The sequence below is a fragment of the Gekko japonicus genome, unplaced genomic scaffold (genome assembly GCF_001447785.1).
Source record: "Gekko japonicus isolate JY-2015 unplaced genomic scaffold, Gekko_japonicus_V1.1 scaffold7, whole genome shotgun sequence".
NCBI lineage: Eukaryota > Metazoa > Chordata > Lepidosauria > Squamata > Gekkonidae > Gekko > Gekko japonicus.
This window is the reverse complement of record NW_015159711.1, coordinates 1,119,656-1,141,839: the sequence shown is the minus strand read 5'-3', so window position 1 is coordinate 1,141,839 and position 22,184 is coordinate 1,119,656. Positions and strand designations below refer to the sequence as shown.

General features: G+C 41.7%; 1 protein-coding gene across 1 annotated transcript in view; it reads right to left on the bottom strand.

Annotated features, from left to right (window-relative positions):
• Positions 1–8,358: 8,358 nt before the first annotated feature.
• The window catches only part of PINX1 (PIN2/TERF1 interacting, telomerase inhibitor 1), a 73,825-nt gene continuing 59,999 nt past the window's right edge, over positions 8,359–22,184 (bottom strand). Inside the window, exon 7 of the mRNA XM_015419550.1 lies at positions 8,359–10,097. Within this exon, the coding sequence (XP_015275036.1) occupies positions 9,489–10,097 (609 nt within the window). The 3' untranslated portion in view covers positions 8,359–9,488. The remainder of the gene's footprint in view (positions 10,098–22,184) is intronic.

Genomic DNA, 22,184 nt, shown 5'->3' with positions numbered 1-22,184 from the left:
TCTTATTTTGCCTTAAATTGGTTTTGATGTCAGTAGAGTGAGAAAATGCCAGAGGCTCTGGGTGGGTGCCCCATCGTAAATGCACCAAACAATTCCTAAAGATTTGCCAAAACACTACTCTGTCAATAAATTGCAGCACTTTGAAGTAGCATCAGAGCTTTAAGAGCTCTCCAGCTGTCCTCTGGAGACTGGCAACAGCTTGTTTGGAGGGTGGGGAGTATGGCATTGTATCTGTCTGAGGTCCCCCTCTTCCTCCTCCTCCTCAGACCCCACCCTCAGCAGGCTTCAACCCTATGTCCTTTCCAGGCAACCATCAGCCTACTTTATCTGCCTGTCTGTCTTTAGGTTTACATCCCCCCCCCCCGCCTCTGCCTAGGGAAAGGGCAGTCTTTCCCTGCAGTGGGAACCAAAGCAGCTGACATCATTCTCCTCTCCCCCGTATGATCCGCACAACTACCCTATGAGGTATGTTAAGGTTGAAAGTGTGTGAATGGTCCATAATCCCCCAGGCAGCTTTTAAAACATGAACCTGGGACCTGCACACCATCCTCTGAAGCGCTCTCTGTGGCAGTAATGGGGTGACTGCTGGCACCTTTTCCTATCTTTTTTTGCCTTGTGGTATTCTGCTTGTGGTGTGATCTGTCTTCTTTGTGATGTGGCATAATTGTGTTATTGGGTTTGTTTCTTTTGAAGGGGAAGTGATGTGTTGTGAGTGAGGACATATTTTACCTCAGAATACAGCAGGTCCCATATGCAACTGACAATGCCAACTGTCTTGCGGAGGGGGGGGGAGTTTGAGGTGTGGAATGGAGTGAAGTCCTATCAGCTTCCATATGCAAAAGACCTTGAAACGCTGGGCTGGACTGCACAAAGCAGCCACTCAACCCAGCCAGCGACTTCTGACTGACAGTTCTTGCGGCCAAACACTAAAGGTGTGCATTTGGAACGCTGGAGCCCACTACGGCTTTATATATAAGGGAGAGATACGGCTTTATATATAAGGGAGAGATAGCATTGTTTAGCAACGAGTTATATTTCACAGGCATTTTGCCCACTAGTAGCCTTATAGCCCAACCTAGGAAGATCTCATCAGGGTCAGTCCTGGTTAGTACTTGGATGGTGTTAGAAAAGTGAAGGATTGTGTACTGTCTTCTGCCTAAGACTTCAGAAGGTCACCATAGATTTAGTCAGATAGACAGGTCCACAGATCATCCTTTCCTTCCTGTTATCTGATCCTATCCCCTTTGAAGTAGAATGCTATTCTCAAGGACAAGATTCCTTCCTTCCAACTTCTCTCTCTCTCTCTCTCACACACACACAAACACAGTAGGCGCACGCTGTCTCCATCTTTGAACAATGGATGCAGGGCACACTCCCCTCCATACACATCTTTCTTAGTTAGATAAGTTAGACTATTTCTGTCTCTCATCTATACTGTCTAGAATGGAGTTCCATATAATAAAGAACCCTTATTAGTTTTAAATCTGACTACTGGCTCTATAGGAGCTGCGATGGCTCAAGTGGTTAAGACGCTGAACTGCAGGCTGTGGAAGGTCAGTAGTTCAGCAGTTTGAGACCCGAGTGTGTCGCATGACGGAGTGAGCTCCCGTCTCTAGTTACAGCTCCTGCCAACCTAGCAGTTCGAAAGCAAGAAATTGCAAGTAGATAAATAGGTACCACTTCGGTGGGAAGGTAACAGCGTTCCGTGCGCCTTGGTGTTTAGTCATGCCGGCCACATGACCATGGAATCGTCTTCGGACAGCGCTGGCTCTTCGGCTTTGAAACAGAGATGAGCACCGCAACCCTAGAGTCGGACTCGACTGGCTTTCGAGCAAGGGAACCTTTACCTTTAGCTTACTGGCTCTATGTAACTTCATAAGCCTGCTAGCACACTCAGTAAGAAAGCTTTGCTGTGAGGAATGCCTTGTCCACTCTGCTGCACTGACAGCTTCCTGGCTGTACAAAACCCAGAAAATCCAACAGATGGGTGCGAGACGGGGAGACAGTGGGTTTGCGGTCCTTCACCAATCCCAGACTGAGGGGCGTGGGGGAGGAGTGGCGCTGTTCATTCGGGAGGCTTACTCCTACAGGGCGCTTCCGCCGTTGAAGCTTGTGGGCATGGAGTGCTCAGGCCTGGTGTGGGAAGCCGGGGAGAGTTTGGCTATCTGGTTGGTGTACCGACCGCCTAACGCACCAGCTGATAGCCTGCCATCTCTGGTTGAGGCTGTGTCGGGCTGGGCATTGGAGTTCCCTAGGCTGCTAGTCTTGGGTGACTTCAATGTCCATGCCGATGATGTGGCCTCTGTACCGGTGATGGACTTGGTGTCATCCATGGCGGCAATAGGACTCATCCAATATGTAATGGCCCCCACACACCAGGCCGGGCATACGCTCAACTTGATCTTTGCGGCGGGGGTTACTGTGGACCAGATTACTGCCTCGGCAGTGCCATGGTCGGACCACCATATCCTGAAGGCCTGTGTGAATGTGTCCCTCCGACCCTGTTTGGGCGGCGAGCATATTTTGGCTCGCCCGTAGAGCCAAATGGACTCTCAGCGATTCCAGATGGCTCTGCAGGATCCCATGCCCCCTGGCGGATCGTTAGATGAGCTTGTCGAGGACTGGCATGGCCGGCTCTTGGCAGACATCGATGAGATTCTTACAATGTATTTAAGTCACGATAACTGAACCTTGGGTGGTGTGTATACTACAGATTAGGAAAGGTACTATCAATTTAAGAGAGCACCAAGAACAAGCAAAATAAAGGAAGCCAAAAAAGGTAAGGAAGATTCCTCTAACAAGTAGAGGTCTTGCCCAAGCAAGATGAATACAAAGGAATGAGAAGGATCCTGAGATGCTCAGGAGAAAGGCATATAAACAAACACACAAAGGTTCTGTAAAAACAAATATAAGCTGACCATAAGGTGAGTGGAAAAAGAATACAAATATATTACTAAAACTTAAGAAAAAAAAATAAAATTTCTTTAAATAAATCAGAAGCAGGAAACCACACAGAGAAGCAGTGGGGCCCTTGGATGAGAAAGGAATAAAAGGATTGCTAAAGGAAGACAGGGAGATTGTAGAGAACCTGAATGAAACCTTTGCACTGGTTTTCACTGCAGATTATGTGAATCAGTAAAGCCATTGTTTTCAGAAAGGGTGTCCGAAGAACTGAGTCAAATTGATGTGATGAGAAACGCAGTTCTAGGGCACTGGACAAATTAAAAACTAGTAAGTTTGCAGATCTGGATCATATACACATGAGCATTCTTAACAATCTTAGATACAAAAAAAATTGATGATCTCTTAACAAGAAAACACAGTTTGTCACTAAGAGCAGTCTCCCTACTGGAGGGCTGGAAAACAGTACATGTAATGCTGATTTTGTTTAAAGGGGGTGGGGTTCAGAAGATATCCAGCAAATTAGTAAAGGTAAAGGTTTTCCTTGCCCGAAAGCCAGTCAAATCTGACTCTAGGTGGCAGTGTTCATCTCCATTTCCAAGCTGAAGAGCCAGCACTGTCTGAAGACTTCTCTGTGGTCTTGTGGACAGCATGACTAAACACTGAGGTGCACGGAACACTATTACCTTCCCACGAAAGTGGTATCTATTTATCTACTTGTAATTTCTTGCTTTCGAACTGCTAGGTTGGCAGGAGCTGGGGCTAGAGATGGGAGCTCACTCCATCATGCGGCAATAGGGTCTCGAACTGCCAAACTACAGACTTTCCAGCAAATTACAGGACAGTTATTCTGGGTAAACAAATGGGAACTTTATTACAGGTAGCATTATTAAGCACACGCAGGAAAAGATTGTAGTGAGGAAGAAGCATGGCCTTCTTTAAATGGATATACAGTTCCATCAACCCTTTGCAATTCTTTTAGCATTATCTAGCATATAAGTTAGGGTGAGCCACAGACATTACATACTTGGATTTCCAAAAAACTTCTGACAAAGTCCCTCAACAAAGGCTCCTGTCCTGAGTAAGAGTTTTCTGGAGAAACCTCAGAACTCACTTTTGGTTTGTGATGGGGGAAAAAAGGGGAATTACTCACAGCCCCAGCAGTGTATTGTGTAAAATCAGACCAGAAGGCAAGGTAACACTGTGCAGGAAACGCTGACTCCTTGCAAGATGGGACTTTAGAAAGTTAGTGTCCAAAAGCCGTACTCAGAAGAACTTCTGGGAAACTTTGCGATGTTGGGAGGTGAAGAATAAAAAAGTCTGGGAACATTTACCCAACAAAAAGACTAAACTTGTTAAAGCAAAATTAAAGGAAACTTGAGAAGCGTGGAAGAAATAATAAAAGGTCAAAGAATACTGGACCGAACTCTTTTTTTCTTTGCCTGAAATGTAGAAGGAAACTAATGGAAAGGGAAGCTCATGTATTTAAAGAGAGAAGACATTTATGTATGGTTGTAAAAAAAAAAAGATGCAGAAAATCAAGAAAAGATAAGCATATTACAAAATGGTTTAGCATAAGTTACAGGTTAAAGGAAAGATGAAAGATGGATGTGTTTCAGATAGGAATTGTGATACTCTGTGCATATGGTGGCTTTACTGTATGATGCGTTATGTCCAAAATGAGCAATTAAGGTAACTAATAATTTATTTGTAAAGTAGCTAATACATTTGTAAGTTCAGTGAGGTAAAATAGCTATTTCTTAGTACCATTGGAGAAAATGGGTGTAGTGTATGATATTTTATAATAACATGAAGAGAATTTATTAAGAGGCATGAGGCATGAATATTTTAGTTATTATTTAGTTAATATTATAGTTTAGAATTTTGATGTCCCAGCTTATTTGATTTTTGATCTGTCTTTAAGAGATGAGATATGAATATTATAGCTTAAAAAAAATATGTTTTTTTTTGTTTCCTGCAAGCTGGTGAAATAAGCACCTACTTCACAGGGTGCCTGTTGTGGGGAGGGGAAGGGAAAGGAGTTTGTAAGCCACTCTGAGACTCCTTCAAGTAGTGAAGGGCGAGGTATAAATCCAATCTCTTCTCTTCTTCTTAAGAAATAGGGTAGATAAGTAAGTAATGGTTATAAAATACTATATACTAGGTAAAGACTATAGTTATGAGATGTTATACACTGAATAAAAGCCATAAAAGTACAAGTTAGAAATTATACAGTACAAGAGGCGGGACCCGCGATACTTGTGCCCCACGTGTGCACAAAACTCTCCCTCCCCCCCAGTTGCCCCCGATGTGCGGAAATAAGTATCCACACATCAGGGGGCGACTTGGCTATTAGATATATAGATCTTAGTGAGGTAACATAATTTTTGTTAGAATAGATATATAAAAGGGAAAAAGGTGATGGTCTGCAGGTGTAGAGATGGATTGAAAGCAGAATACAATGCAATGCCAAAGAGTGTGAAGCTGGCTAAAGAAGTAGGAAAGAAAGGTAAAGTTAGAGGTAAAATGAGTATTCTATGGTTTATAAAAAGAATGTTGGAAATCTGATAAGGGTTGAGAAAAGATGAGAAATTAGGAGAATTTAATATTTTGTTGAAATGTTATGAATTATAGACAGATAAAAAGAATCATTTGAATTTAATCTCCTATAGAGTTTCATTGTTGGATTAATTGTGACTAGGATTAATGTAAAGAGAGATTTAAGATGTTGTTAGAAATACACTTAGAAATGTGAACTGAGATTATGTCGGGGAAGGTGGAAGTATTTAGCCATGTTAGAATTTTGTGTTAAGATACGATATGGCCGTCTTTCTTTTTGTGTATTTGTTGATGTTTATGTATTGTTGTTGTTTGTCTCTTTTTGTGTTGCAAAATTAATAAAAATATGGGGGGGGGAAGGCTCCTGAGTAAACTTAGCTATGATGGGATATAAGGATGGGTGCCCTTGTGGATCCGGAACTGGTTAAACAATCTAAAGTAGAGTTCCCACAATGCAGGGAAATTAAAGATTCCCACAAGTATTGGTTTGGGACTGGGTAATTCGTTCATAAATAAGGAATCAAGGGAAAGCAGTGAAGTAGCTAACACCACATTAATCAGGATGGTGAAAAACCAAAGTGGATTGTGAAGAATTTCAAGAGGATCTCTCCAACTTGGGTGAGGGGGAAACAATGTAGTGAATGAGGTTCAGCAAAAAGCAATGCAGACTGGGGTAAAAATTGCTGTCTTTACAATGATGGGGTCTAAACTGGTAGAAGTTGCCAGGGGGAAAAAAATCTTGGTGGATTCATGGTGGATCGCTCAAGTCAAAAGGTCAACTTAATGTGCAGCAGCGTTTGCTAATGAAAGGGTTTTTTAAAAGGTCATTATCATAATAGGTCTATAAAGTGGTCACATTTGGAACACTGTGTCCTGTTTGCCATATCAGGAAAAAGATATTGTAGAGCAGGAGAAGGCGCAGGAAAGGGAAACCAAAATGATTAAGGAGCTGGATCACCTCTCTTATGAGGTACAGCTAAAGAGTTTGTTTTTTCAGTTCATAGAAAAGATGACTAAGGTGGACAAAATACAGACTTATGCAATTATCCATGGGATGGAGACAGATACAGAGAATTTCTTCTTATTCTCCCAGAAATCTACAGCCTTGAGGTACCCATCGAAGCTGATAACAGCAGATTCGGAACTGACAAAATGAAGCAATTTTTCAACCTGTACTTAAATTGTAGAATTCACTTCCAGAAGACGCACTGATGTCGATTACTTATAACAACATACGGGGGTATCCTGCTGGATCAGACAGTGGCTCATTTGTTCAACATCCTGTTCCACTCTGTGTCCAACCAATTGCCCTGGAGTGCCAAGAGGCCCCCCCCCCCGTTGTCTCCGAACACTGGTAGTTGGGGATCTGCTGTCTCTTTAGTCACTGTGGCAGATAGCTTTCCATGAATCTGTTTTTCCTCTTGTGGAGTCATCTATGCCCGTGGCCTTCATCCATTGGAAGTAAATTCCATAATTTAAGTATTTGTTGAGCAAAGATGGCTTAGGTGGCTTTTTACATCAATATGGGAAACTCTATATTCAGGCAAAATTCATTTGTATGGCAAGCTTCACATATAACCAGTAAGAGATCAAAGCTCAGAGGAGGAAAAAACTACTAGCACTTTATGATATGTTTTATTCTGTATTGTTGTGGCTTTATTTAAATATGGTGTTTTAACTGTTTTAACATATTGTCTGTAAGCCGCCCTAAGCCTGCCTTGGCGGGGAGGTCGGGGTACAAATTAGATGAATAAAGAAAAAGGTACGCATAGCCAATTTTCACTTAAAGCCTTTGGCCTTAGTTTTATTTTGTTCTTCTAAAGACTATAAAAGGGGGGAAGAAAGTCACAAATGACCAAACTGGTCAATCTTGGGCTGGAAATCAAGGTCATGGGGTATCTTTTGGTTCATGCATTAATAGGCAGGGAACCATTGTTTCACCTGGACTAGTTTATTGCCTGCATTCAAATGTACAACATTCTTTTGAAGCATACAGAATTAGAGGAATGCAGTTTGCAAATTACAATAATCCCCTCACCCCACAATCTCTGCTGCAGCATTTATGTAGAGCTCTGCTGTAGACAAGTGATGGTTCAGGGATATGCCAGTCAAAAAAGCATGGCAGCCATGCCATGCCCGATGCCATTGCAGTTGCCAATGACATTAGTACAATACTTGTAAAAAATCCAACTCGCTAATTTCATTGAATCAATACATTTTATAAATAAACTTGACACTGAGGAAGTGAAAAACGAAAATGCATTTTGTTATTTGGATAGGTATTTAGAAGAATTACTGTAGGCTTACACACCAGCAGAACTGAACATATCTCCATAAACAAATCAATTTCCTCATTTTTCTGTTTAACACATGATAATTGGATCCCCTCCAGGCCACTTGGTTTTACTTATTCATTTGATAACCATCCCCATCCCAAAATGCTGCCATGGATTTTCAGAGGAATACCAATGCAAGCAGGTCAAGACCTTGGCATGGTATAAAACCACAGTCAAGTAAAGCTGTTCACACATTGCCATGCTATAAATAGCAAAGATGATCCCCTTTAGGGGGATTCCTATTTTATTCAGAATGGAATATAAGTAATTTAAATTCAAGGGCTATCGACGGGCATTATAACCACTGCAAATAACAATATATAAACCGTGGCTTGAAAAACATGCTGTATATTGTTTGTATATACCTTTAAAGATTAATAAAGTATATGACACACCAAAATTGTTGTGGTGTAAATTCTTACATGTCCTAAATATTGTAAAGAAATTTGGACGATTTATATTTGGGACACATGTAAGAATTTACACAACAATTTTGGTGTGTCATATACTTTATTAATTTTTAAAGGAATACACAAATATATTACATGTTTTTCAAGCCATGGTTTATATGTTGTTATTTGCAGTTCTTTTACCGTGTCTTCTCCTTTTTTCTTTTGGCATTATCACCAGCCTGGAAGCAGAATCTTGCTAGTTCCAGGCTTTGTACGAAGTAGAGTGGCCATGTACCACTGAAGAATAAGACTCCATCTGATATTTTTTAAAAAAGGATAATATTCCTCAATATGGGTCTAGTGTGAAAGCCAGGATCTAGCTTGTGTGTGTGGGATTATTGCACTTTTAAGAAGTCATCCTAAACAGTATAGTTAAAACCATATACTCATAAATTAGGTTTTGCTTTCCAGAAGAGACAGGGAAATTTGTGAGATAGTACCCCAAAAATACAGTAGAAGGCCAAATGCCTCATACAGAGGGAGTGATCAAGAGCAGTTCTGTAAATTTCTCGAGATTAACAAATGCAGGAATTTCAGGTATTTGAAACAGGACTGGCTGCAAAACAGAAAATATCCCCCCCCCCAAATAATTCGATGATCCTCCAACCCATGACTGGAAACAGAGTGCTGCACCTGGGTGGGGGGGCATTTTGCCCAGCCTGCAATACACATGGGAGTGTACACTTGTGCAAAGACATAGAGAGATGGAATGCTGGGATCAAAAACTGAATCCTATCTACTTTGGAGAGGGATGGGCATTAAGAGGGACAGATGGGGATGTTAAAACCAGCCCTGGAGAAAAGGAGGCAAATGGCTCCCTGCAGGGACTCTTGTCTCAGCCTCCTCTTAGCTGCCAATCGCCCACCAAGAACTTTCCCAATAAGGTAAATGGCCACTCCATTCCTGGATATTAGGGGAGCAGGGATTAGTAAAGAAAAGTTCCTTAGCCAAGTTGGAAAACCTCATTTACAGAAATGGTTTTGAACAAAACAGAATGCTGCTTCTAGGCCCTCAGTCACTTTCCTGATACTGGTTTTTCCTTTGGTTACAATCCCAGATCTGCACTCACAACGGTGAGAAGGTGCAATAATCCCGTCACTGCCTTAAAAGCCATTCCAACACTATTCTGGGGAGTTTATCAAACGGTCTTGCATGAATCAGGACACATTTGGATACCCGGCTAATGTGTTGGCACAACCAAAAGATAATGTAACTAGTGTCAAAAGTCTCAAAACCCATGTCAACTGGAGTGTTTCTTCTTTTTCTTTCTCCTGCTGCCTTCTTCCACATCCTCAGCTGTATCTCTGCTGAGCTTTTTGTGCTTTTTCTTGCTCTTTTTCTTTGGTTTTGGTACTTCAGAGTCACTGTTTTCCACACTGGATGTTCCAGTGATACGTGATCCTCTCTCCTGGTCGCCACGCTGGGATTTGCTGGAGGTAAGACCGCCCCCCAGGCCCAGGTGCTTAAATTTCTTCTTCTTTTTCGGCACTTCTGTGTCTGGCTCACCCATTTCTTCTCCACTTGAATCAAGCATCCTGGGACATTTCAGCTTTGGTTCTTCCTGGCTACCCTCATTCTCAGGCCCACTGGGCTTGCGGCTCTTCTTCTTCTTCTTCTTCTTCTTTGACTGGGACCCCAAACGCTCCCACTCCTCTGCCACCACTGGAGGTGAATTAGGGGGCATTACGTCCCTCCCATTCTGGGCTTTCTTCAGTTTTGCCATGCGCTTAGCAAAATACTCCTGCACAGTAAGAGTGCTGGTCACAGTGTTGCTGATGTCAACTTGCTCAGGTGGGTCATTTCCCTCCTTTGGGTCCTCCTCTGGACAGTCGGCGTCAGCAGCATCAGCCTGTGAAGCAAGAGAGGAAGATGGATGGTTAGAAATCAGGACAGCTAACTGAGCATAAAACATTTCCAAGAGGACAGACGTCTGTGGCTGGTTCCTGTTTTGTCTCCTGACACAAGTAAGGCAGGCCTTTCTACCAGCTTCGTATGGTGGCTTTGCAGGGACTCATCCCATATCAAAATCTGGAGAACTGTGTTTGATTCCCCACCCCTCCTGCTGGGTGACCTTGGACCAGTCCCAGTTCCTCTCAGGGCTCTCTCAGCCCCCACCTGCCTCACAAGGTGCCTGTTGTGGGGAGAGGAAGGGAAGGAGATTGTAAGCTGCTTTACGACTCTTTAAGGTGGAGAATAGCCGGGTATAAAACTTTACTCTCCATCAGCAGGTACACCATAAGATTTCCTGGTGTAATCTGTAACACTTAGAAGAGGAAAATATCCCATGGGGACACTAACTAAGGAGCTGAAGTTGAGTCTTGTCTCTCTACTGCATTTATGCACAGTGTTAAACCAGATTAAAAACAAACAAACATGCATCTTCTGACTATATTACATGACAGTAGGTACATCAGATACAGCTAATTTTGTAAAATGCAAAGAGCTTCTCAGCCACAGTGGCTGGGCGAAGGAAAATCTTTTTATTCCTGGTCTCAATAGGGGAGGGGAGGACTGAACTCTTCCCTCTCCGGGACATTTCCCCAATTCAAAGCCCCCCTTCTCCAGCAGGCTACATGGAGCCTCTCTGAGGTGAAGATACTCTCAGATTCCTAATCCCCAAGATCCTCAACTGTTAAATATAGGGTTGTCACCTGTTTTTTTTTTTTAATAAACATTTTAAATATATTAAGTCTGCATAAGTTGACACATAAAACAGAAGGAGTTCTGAAGAGAGAAAAATATGTCCTGGGTTGTTAGATGATGCAACAGGCATCCTCTTTGAAAAGGCGTGCCCTCTGGTACAAGCGAGAACCTCTTGCAAGAGGGTGCCTGCCACCCACAGATTTTTGCATATATCTACAAAAAAATTGTTAACAACCTCAAAAATGCTTAGATAATTGGGACTACTTCTAAAAAACCAGGCTCACTGACTAAAAATTCTGCATGAAGAGTGGCACTGCCTTGGTTCAAGAACATTTATTTATACATCAGATTAATACCCTGCCCCTCCTCCACAGAGAAGAGGGTTGCCCCATTCGAGCTGCCATGGCACACCATCTTGAGACTAACAGGGTCTGATTTCACAGAGTTTTATGTGGCAAAATGTAAGAAAAACTGTACAGGAGCTGGCATGTTTAAGTGGAATGTGATTTTTTAGCAGCAGAAAGTAAAAACATGCACAAAGAGTAATTCTTTGAGGGTCTGGGTAGCCCAGTTTCGAATCCCCTTGCTGAGTGACCTCGAGTCAGTCACATAGTCTCAGCCTAAACTACCTCACAGGGCTGTTGTGTAATGATAAAGTGGAGGAAAGGAGAACAATGTAAGCTACGGGAAGTCCCCATTGGGGAGAAAAGTGAGATATAAATGGACTAGATAGAGAAATAAATAAAAGAGCAGGAACCCAAGTCTGGAAATCTGTATGACACAGAACCAGTGATTACCAAGCTCCAGATAGCTGCGGAACACATTTTCCTGCACTAAAATGGTTTGCCTCCAAAGGGTGGTGGGCTTTTCATGTGTATCCTGCCCCCCCTTTAGGAGTAACAATTGCCTGCTCTGAGGAGAAGCCCACCCACTGTGCTTCTGTATGAATTGCGGTGCTGAGCGAGCCTCCTGATTGGATGGAGGCCAGCTCAGAACAGAGACTCATACAAAGATCCATGCAATCTTCCCTGGAGGTGGGAGTCAATTTTGCTGCGTCTCTCCTTTGGGAGAAACTGCATGCTTGCAACACATCTGATGCAGAGGTGGGGCTGAAGTACCCACTCCCAGGGTTGGCTGATTACCAATGGAGGCAAAGTTACAGGAATGAATCACGCAGAGATGCTGAAGGCAGCCTCTTTGATTTGGAGCTTAGAGCAGAAAGGAGCCTTTAATCAAGTTGTCATGGCACGCAGGTCGGCATGACTGAATTAGGCCCCAGTGCTAGTGAGGGAGAATATGTGGGTTGGCATGATCAGCAGTGCAGTGAGAAGGCAGTTTCCTGGCAAGGAACCCCCGCAAAGGGTTGAGTCTAACAGAACCCAAGTAACCCAAGTAACTCTGCACTTGAGGGTTTCTGGGGGCACCTGAAAATCTCTGGCCTTTTCTTTTTCAAAATGCGCGATCTGCTCTGCTGAGTATTCCCTAGCCCCGTATGAACGTGTCACTTCCTACAATAATTTGCAACAGCTAATGACCTAAGCAAGCCAGGAGCACTCTCTCAGGTGAGAATGGGGGGGGGAGGGTGTCGTGTAGGATGGGGAGCACAACACAAATTATTCTGAGAGGCACTTTTAGACTTCCATTCATGCAACAGGGCCTTGTTGTTGTATCACCCAGGGAAAGCATTTTGATCCCGAACCAGTATGTTCCTTTCAGCATTCTCAACTAATTCTGTCTCTCTGCATCCCATGGTACAAATTCTTCTCTCCCCGCACCACTTCTGGGAGTCCCCCACCCCCAGCTCTGTCCTATCCGCCTTTCTTTTCTTTTTGTCTCTTGTACCCTCAATTCCACTTTGATTTCCCCGCCTCTCTCTCCCTGACTCCATCTGTCAATCCCCCCTTTCTTTCTTCTCTCTGCCCCTTATCTGTACTCCTCCTTATGGAGATAGAAAGCAACAGCACAAAACAGGCCACAAGGTTTTCACTAGCACAGCAATCTGTAGCAGTCAACTAGGCTACCACAGGCAAGTGCAGCATGACTTGCTGACTGCAAGCGACTGGGAAAAGAAAAAACTGGTGCCGATTCCACTACCTGCCTCTGAATCCAGGGCCAGGCAGTGGAAGCACAATGCAAAACATATGAGAGTGCTGTGGACATTCTCCCATCCCCATTTTGGATGAGATGGGGAAGGATCTTAGATGATCCCACAAACAACTGAGGAAGTGCCACTAATAATAGGTATTATGCCACCCCTCCCGATGTATATTTTCTGGAAATTTTGAAGCTGTGTGTGTGTGGGGGGGGAAATCAGATTTTTTTTTGGGGGGGGGAATAGAAATACATGAAATACTTACTTTCTTATCACATTAAACTTATGTGACTAATTTACGAACATAAATTGGCCAAATCCCGTGTGAGTTGGGTGTCTCAGTTATCATGACAGGCTGTTCCTGCTTGTGGCAGCTGTCGCAGAAGAGATTTGCTCAGCTTCCCACACGAAGGGGAGGGGAGGTAAGTGTACAAAATAATTGTCTAATTCTGTACCTTGTTTTCCATAAAAATCTTTGTACTATGTATAGTTTTAGAAAGTTTTTGAAAGAGCCAAACCTTGTCTTAAGAAGCATTTCACTCTTTCAAGAAAAGAAAATATGTCACAGGATTTGTTTTTCAGCGTTTCCCCCAAATGTCTAGTTTTGCCAGGCCTTGGTGTAGTGGTTAGGTGCGCGGACTCTAATCTGGGAGAACAGGGTTTGATTCCCCACTCCTCCACTTGCAGCTGGCTGGATGACCTTGGGCAAGCCATAGTTTTGACAAGAGCTGTCCTTAAAAGGGCAGTTCTGGAAAGAGCTCTCTCAGCCCCACCTACCGCACAGGGTGCCTGTTGTGGGGAGGGGAAAGGAAAGGCGTTTGTAAGCCGCTCTGAGACTCTGAGCGAAGGGCGGGGTATAAATCCCCTCTCCCCCCTCTTCTTCTTCTCTATTTGTAAAGGGGTTGGCCTTGACCCCCAATGGTCTTTATACTGAGCATACTTGGCATGAGGTACAAATCGGAAAGGAAAAAGGGGTACATTTTATATTCCCACCCATCGCCTGGGAGCAGAAGTTCCATGACCCCTCACCTTCCCAGACTGGTGAGGACAGGGGTCAGCAAAATAAAAATCAGTGCTCAAAAAAATTAAAAAATATGTTTCTGATTTAAATCAGATTTTTAAATTTTTTAAATTTAAACCAGAGTTTTTCAGATAAAAAGCTTTTAAAGGAAGAATTTATCTAAAGATATTTTTAATTAAGATACATTATAGCTCTAAGATATCCCATAATGTAATAGGGATTATTAATTTTGTAATTCTTTAGCAAGAGACAATATATTTATTAATATTTAAGAAATTTTCATAGATTTCTAGAAATTTATGGATTAGGGGCCCAATGTCAGGCTGTCCCAGAGGTTTCTGTAAAGATTATTTAGGCTAACATTTTCTATCTACCTAACAGGACTTAAGTGTTCAGTCTAGAAGATGCCAGAACAGATCTTAGTCCTACAGTTCTTAAACTATGGATTTGTTTTCTGATACAGCTATAAAACAAACCTGAAATGTTTCAAAATAAATTACTATGTTAAAATGTGTACTGTCTACCTTTTAAAAATGAGACCTGCATCTCGCTCTGAGTTGAGAATATGTATCAAGGTTACAAGAAACAGCAAGAATTCAACTTTTATGCAGAAAACAACGATTAAAGCAGGTCTTCCCAGCTAGCGATTTAAACCACAATTTAATCGCTCTTTGGATCCTCTTGACTTCATTGTTCTCTTTCTGACCCCGATTAAGAGCCAGGTGCCCCTGGCTTCCGGTCGGGCTAAGATGGAGGACTGACACACTTTCGCGATTGTGCGAAGTGAGCGACAGCCGCTTTTGACAGCTTGGGCAGTTTTTAGCCCAACGCATCGCTCCCCAGTGAGGGGGGGGGACAAGCAGGCAGCAGCGCCTAAGAGGGAGTGTGAGGTTGGCGTGATCCGGCTCCCGAAGGAGCCGTTTCATGCTTTGATCTCCTCCCCCGAAGAAGGCAAGTGCCAAGCAACTCTGCAGCGGCCGTTCGAGCCGGATTACCGGTTTAAGCTCTCTACCAGCCGACCTCTTGAAGATGGGCAACAACAGTAAGTGAAAAGAAGCAATGCGAAACCCGATTTGATCGTGCTAGATAACAATAAACGTGCCGCTTACCTGAACTGTGATAAGATAAAAATTGAAACAAGCGGTTGAGCGGGAAATGACCAAACATTCCCAGAAATCCGATTCCGGCAAAGAAAATAGTTGATTGAAGGCTTTAAAACAGTAAAAAAGAACATTGTTTAACATTCCTGCGGTGGGAATTGAGATATGTGCGCAGCCGAAAACCGAAACTGACGAACTGTATCGCGGGAGGAGCAGGCCGGTGTAACGAAAAAAATACTCCGAGGTGCTGGAACAGGAAGAGGAAGCCCTGAAAGAAGGGCTGAAGCCAACAGGAAGCCAACAGGAAGAGACTCGGAGCTACAAGAGAGCAGAACCGGAAGTGAGTGTATACGAACAGACGGGACCTGGAATACGGTAACCTGACCTACTCTATACCCGAATACCATAGAGAAGTTGCGCCCGACATTTTGAGGAGGACCTGACTTTAAATTTGACTTTAAACTTCTTTTAGAGGGTTTTTAAAAGCGAAAATAGAAGGGAATGGCTGATTGAAGGCTACCCTTTAGAAGAGACTGTTTGTTTGTGAATTTGCGCACCGCAGGAAAAGCACCAAAACGGAGACCAGAAGAGGACCGAAAAGAGCTGACTCTGATCCTGACGTTAAGCCAAAAGTGAGACCAAGAACTAATTCAACACCAACTAGGCTGACACCAACCCCCAAGATGTCAAAAGAGAGGGAGAAGGATAAGAAAGAGATGTATGCTGCCATGGAGGCAATGGAGAAAAGGATGCTGGAAGCAATACAAGCTATGGGAGAACAAAGTGAAAAAAGGATGGGGGAACAGATTGAAAAGCAACTGGAGGCACAAATGGCAAAGCAGACTCAGATTCATCTGAAACAACTTGAAGAGGTTCAGGAGAAGAACATAGCGGCAATTAAAGATTTGGTCACTACTGAGATAACTTCAATCAAGCAAGAAATAGAAGGAGTCAAAAAGGAGATTCAGGCTAATGCAACCAAAACTACGGAAGTGGAAGAGAAGATGCAACAAGTGGAAGAAAAACAGGATTCTTTGACTCAGCAATTTAGAAGATCAGAAACAATGATGGAGTTCAGAAGGATGCAAACCCATCTGAGATTCAGGGGCATTAAAGAGAAGGAAAATGAAGATATAAGAGATGAAATGATGAAGGCAATAACATCATATTTGGAAGAAGATGAAGGGACAATGGACTCTGATTTTGATTTGATATACAGAGTGAACTCCAGAATTGCAGAAAAGAAAAATTTACCAAGAGATGTTATTGTACAATTTGTAACAAGAACAACTACAGAAGATATTTTTAAGAAACAATTCACCGTCCCTTTTGAAATGGAAGGAAACAAGATTATGGTGATGAGAGAACTCCCCCGAGCAGTACTGCAAGACAGAAAAAGGTATAAGCCTTTGGTGGATAAACTGAGGACTTTGAATATTAGGTACAGATGGGAAATTCCACAAGGCTTATCCTTTACTTACAAAGGTGGGAGAGTCCAGATCAGGTCGGTGACGGATTTTTATAAATTTAAGGCGGACAATTCTGACGTCTTTGGAGAACTTTAAATTAAGAATCTACAATGGATTACAAATTGTTGTCATGGAACGTGAATGGATTAAATTCACCTAACAAGAGGAAAAGAATCAATTATTGGATACAAAAACAAAATTGTAACTTGATATGCTTGCAAGAAACTCATATTAGAAAACTGGATGCCAAATATTTAAAAAATGTTAAATTGGGATTAGAATTTTATTCCTCGGCCTTAAATAAGAAAAAAGGTGTGGTGATATATGTGAAAAAGGATTTACAACCTAAAGAAATTTTCAAAGATTTGGAAGGAAGATATGTGGGTGTGGAAGTGATGATTCAACAGAAAAAGACACTGGTGGTCAATATATACGCACCCAATGGAGCAAAAGAAAAGTTCTTTAAGGACTTAACTGAACACCTACAAGGACAAACTTATGATCAAGTTATTTTGGCCGGAGACTTTAATGGAACTATAGATCGGCTGGATAGACAATCACAAAAAGGCAACGAAATTAGTGGAAAATTGCCAAAGAACTTTTTTGAACTAGTCAAACAGGAAAAACTAGAAGATGTGTGGAGGAAATGGAACCCAACGCAGAAAGATTTTACTTTTTATTCCAATAGACATTGCTCTTTTTCCAGAATTGATATGATTTGGATGTCAGAAGAATTGTCAATGAAAACACAAAAAATAGAAATCCTGCCTAGATGTAACTCGGATCACAACCCTGTTTTGTGGACCTCTACTGAAAGGAATAAATCCTTTCTTTGGAGAATAAATGAAGATTTGTTGGATAAAAAAGGTGTTATGGAAATGTTAAAAGAAGAAACAAAACAATATTTCCAACAAAATCTGAATAAAGAGACTTCAATACAGGTAGTGTGGGACGCTTACAAAGCTGTGATGAGAGGGATTCTCATCTCACAAAATGTGAAGCAAAAGAAGGAAAAACTTCAAAGGCAAGTGGAAGTATTGGAACAAATAGCCCAAAAAGAAAAAGAACTGAAGAAGAAACCGGGGAAAAAGAAGATTATTAGAGAACTACAGTTGCTGAAAGAACAGCTGAATGATTTTTTGAACCAAGAGCTTTATTGGAATTTAAAGAAGTTACAACAGAAATCTTTTGAAGGGGCGAATAAACCGGGGAAATATCTAGCTTGGCAACTCAAAGCAAGAAAAGAAAGAAGAATGATAACCAAAATTATAGAAGAAGGAAAAGAATTCGTTGACCCTAATGGTATAAAGAGAAGTTTCTTCAAGTATTATGCTAAATTGTTTCAAGCAAATAGAATTGATCTTGAGAAGATTGAAAGATATTTAGAAGAGATTCCACTATCCAAAATAAGCAAAGAGTTTAAAGATTTACTAAATGGGCCAATCCAAACAGAGGAAGTGAGGAAGGCAATTGAAGAAGCGAAGTTGGGGAAGGCGCCAGGGCCGGACGGATTTACCGCGAAGTTTTATAAAAAAATGAAAGAGGAACTTGTCCCGGCCCTGGAAGCTTTATCCAACGACATACGGATGTGCAAGAAAGTGCCAGACTCATGGAAAGAGGCAATCATTTCATTGATACCAAAGGAAGGCCAAGAACTAACGAATGTAAAGAACTACAGGCCAATTTCTCTCCTAAATAATGACTATAAGATCTTTGCAAAAATTATTGCAGAAAGAGTGAAAAACTACTTACAAACAGTGATTTCAGAAGATCAAGCGGGCTTTCTGCCAAAAAGACAAATTCGAGATAATGTAAGAATAGTAATGGACGCAGTGGAATACTATGAAAAGCACCCTGAAAAAGAGGTAACTTTTTTGTTTGTGGATGCGGAAAAAGCATTTGACAATCTTAATTGGAAGTTTATGTTACAGATGATGGAAAAAATTGATACGGGACAACAGTTCAGAAATTGTATTGAAGCTATCTATTCGGAACAAAGAGCTACACTGAATGTAAATAAAGAATTGACCGATAGCTTCAAGGTACAGAAAGGTACTCGGCAGGGTTGTCCCTTGTCACCGCTATTGTTCATTTGGGTGTTGGAGGTACTTTTACAAAAAATACAACAAGATCAAGAGATTAAGGGTTTGACACATAAAGGTTTTAAATATAAATACCGTGCTTTTGCAGATGACGTAATGTTTATTGTGGAAAACCCGACGGAAGAGTTACCGTTACTATTTCAAAAAATAAAAGATTTTGGAGAATTGGCAGGATTTTATGTAAACAAGAATAAAACGAAGCTTATTTGCAAAAATATGACGAAACAAAAACAAGTGGAACTACAAAATTTGGTACAATGTGAAGTGGTAAAGAAGACGAAATACTTAGGCATTGAGTTAACTGCAAAGAATATAGACTTATATAAGAACAATTATGAAAAACTATGGGCTAAGTTAACCCAAGACTTTAAGAAATGGGACAAAATGAACTTGTCACTGATGGGAAGAATTTCAGTTATAAAAATGAATGTCCTACCACGTTTGATGTTCCTGTTCCAAACAATACCAATACTTAGTAAGACAGATTTGCTGCAAAGGTGGCAACAAGAACTATCAAAGTTTGTTTGGGCAGGCAAGAAACCGAGAATTAAGATGAAAATACTTTGTGATGCCAAGGACAGAGGTGGACTACAGCTACCAAATCTCAGATTATATTATGAAGCGGTTTGTATGACCTGGTTGAAGCAATGGGTGAAATTAGAAAATGATAAGCTATTGGGGTTAGAAGGTCATGATTGTAGATTTGGTTGGCATGCATATTTATGGTATGACAAAACAAAAATGGATAGCTTTTTTAAGCATCATGTGGTAAGAAAAGCATTATTTGTGGTATGGATGAGATATAAAAAATATTTTGGTGATGTAAGGCCACTTTGGATTGTACCAGTGGAAGTGTTAACATCTTACTCAAGACGTAGAGACAAAGATTGGTTGCTGTATAAAGACATAATAAAAAAAGAGGGAACAGAATGGGTAATGAAAAAGCAGAATGAAATTGAATATGAATATGAATGGTTGAAATACATGCAGATCTCTGACCTTTTTAGGTCAGACAAAAGAAATTATGGTTTTAGAGAGGAAAAAAATGAAATGGAAAAGGTATGGGAGAGTGGAGGGGGAAAAGATATCTCTAAAATGTATAAAGTGTTGTTAAAATGGTATACAGAAGATGAGACTGTGAAAGAGCAAATGTTAAAATGGGCAATAAATATGAATAAGGAAATTGACATAGAAACCTGGGAATATTTGTGGAAAAATGCTATTAAAATATCACCCTGTACCAATGTTAGAGAGAATTGTTACAAAATGATGTATAGGTGGTATATGACCCCAAAGAAAATTGCAAATATGAACCAGAATATGTCAAATAAATGTTGGAAATGTAAAAAACATGAGGGCTCATTTTACCATATGTGGTGGACTTGTGAAAAAGCTACACTCTTTTGGACAAAAGTCCACAAAGAAATGCAAAAAATACTTAAGTGCTCTTTCAAGAAAGCGCCTGAAATTCTGCTTTTGGGACTAAAAATGGAAGAAGTTAACTCGACTAAAAGGACTTTATTCTGGTACCTTATTACAACAGCGAGGATGATTTATGCACAATTTTGGAAGACTGAGAAAGTACCAGAAATCGAAGACTGGATACAAAAAGTTCTGTTCATGGCAGAAATGGATAAAATTACAAAGAAGTTGAATAATCAAGAAGACAACGTGTTTTTTCAAGAATGGAATGACTTTAAAATATATCTGGAAAAGAACTGGGATGTAAAACAAAACTTAATATGTTTAGATCAATATTAAGTCAAATGATGTTATCTTGAGGTTGGATGATAACAAATGATGTGTTAATGATATAATGAAATTTGTAAGAAGGGGGAGAAGCATTGCGGGAAGCCACTGGAGGGAGGGGAGGAAGGGAATGAGGTAAACAATGGACTGAATGATTTAATCTTATATGTTATGTTCCTAAGAAAATAAAAATTTGTTTACCAAAAAAAAAAAGAGCCAGGTGCCCCTGGCTGCTGTACTCGAGTTCAAGACGGGGCCTGGAGTTCTCCTGGAATCACAAATGATCTCCTGACTTCGGAGGGAAGCTCCCCTGGCGGAAATGGAGCTCTGGCAGGAAGACTCTCTGACATCACACCCCCCTGCCTGCTGAGCTCCCTCAGCCTCCCAAATCACAAGGAATTTCTCAAGCTAAAGTGGCAGCCCTGTGACTACCCCCTCCTCCTGCCCGTTGGTGTATTTTTAAGCTACAGGGATGATTCAGACCAAGTTTAAGTGCTTTCAAACTCCACTCACGGGTCTCGGTGAAAAAGAAATGGAAGTACCTACTTGGTGGTGGAAAGTGCCGTCAAGTCACAGCTGACTTGTGGCGACCCCATAGAGTTTCCAGAGGTGGTTTGCCATTGCCTGCCTCCATAGCATGACCCTGGTATTCCTTGGAGGTCTTCCACCCAAATACTTGCCAGAACTGACCCTGCTTAACTTCCGATATCAGGCTAGCCTGGGCTATCCAGGTCAGGGTAAGCACCAGTTTAGCTCTCTCCTACTGAAACCAACTGGATTTATAAATATTCTAAAATCCAGCCAAATTGTGTGCATTTTGTATTGTTGTTACTTTTTAGTGATGTTTAATATGGCCATTTTCTTGCTCTTCCTTGGTCTGTTGGTGTGCTGTAAACAAACCTATACCATGGAATACTGTGTGCAGTTCTGGTCCCTGCATCTCCAAAAGGACATTGCACAGCTGGAAGAAGTACAGAGGAGGGCAACCAAGATGATTCAGGGTTGGAGGAACACCTTCCCTACGAGGAAAGGCTGAAGAGTCTGGGACTTCTCAGTTTAGGAAAGAGATGACGAAGGGGGTGGGGACAAGATAGAGGTTTATAAAATTATGATGGGGTGGAAAGAGCTGACAAAGAGAATTTTTTCTCCCAAAATACTAGAATTCAAGGGCATCCAATGAAGCTGATGGGCAGTAGGTTCAGGGCAGACAAAAGGAAATACTTCTTTAAACGGCAAGTGATTAAAACGTGGAGTTCGCTGTCAGAGGATTACTGATGGCCGCAGGAATACAAAGCTTTAAAAGGGATTAAGACAGATTAACGGAGGATAAGTCTATAAAGGCTACTAGCCATGGTGACAGAAGGGAACCTCCACATTCAAAGGCAGTCAGCCTCTGAATCCCAGAGCCAGGAGGCAACATCAGGGTAAGGGCTCAGCCTCTATGCCCTGTTGTTGGCCGTCCAGAGAGACTAGTTGGCCACGGTCTGAGACAGGATGCTGGACTAGACAGGCCACTGGTCTGATCCAGCAGGGAACTTCTTATGTTCTTAAACCAGACTTCTAGAGCGCACATCCTGGACTGTAGAGTGTATGGGTTGGCAGAGAAGGACATTTTTGCCCATCTTTGTGCATTTGTTGTCCTCCCAACCTCAGAGTAAATGTCACCACATTTCACACAATGATGGACGTCTTCTCCCCCTTAACCCACCAATTACTTCAACAACCAAAGCCTGCTCCACCACAGATAAGCTGCCTTTACA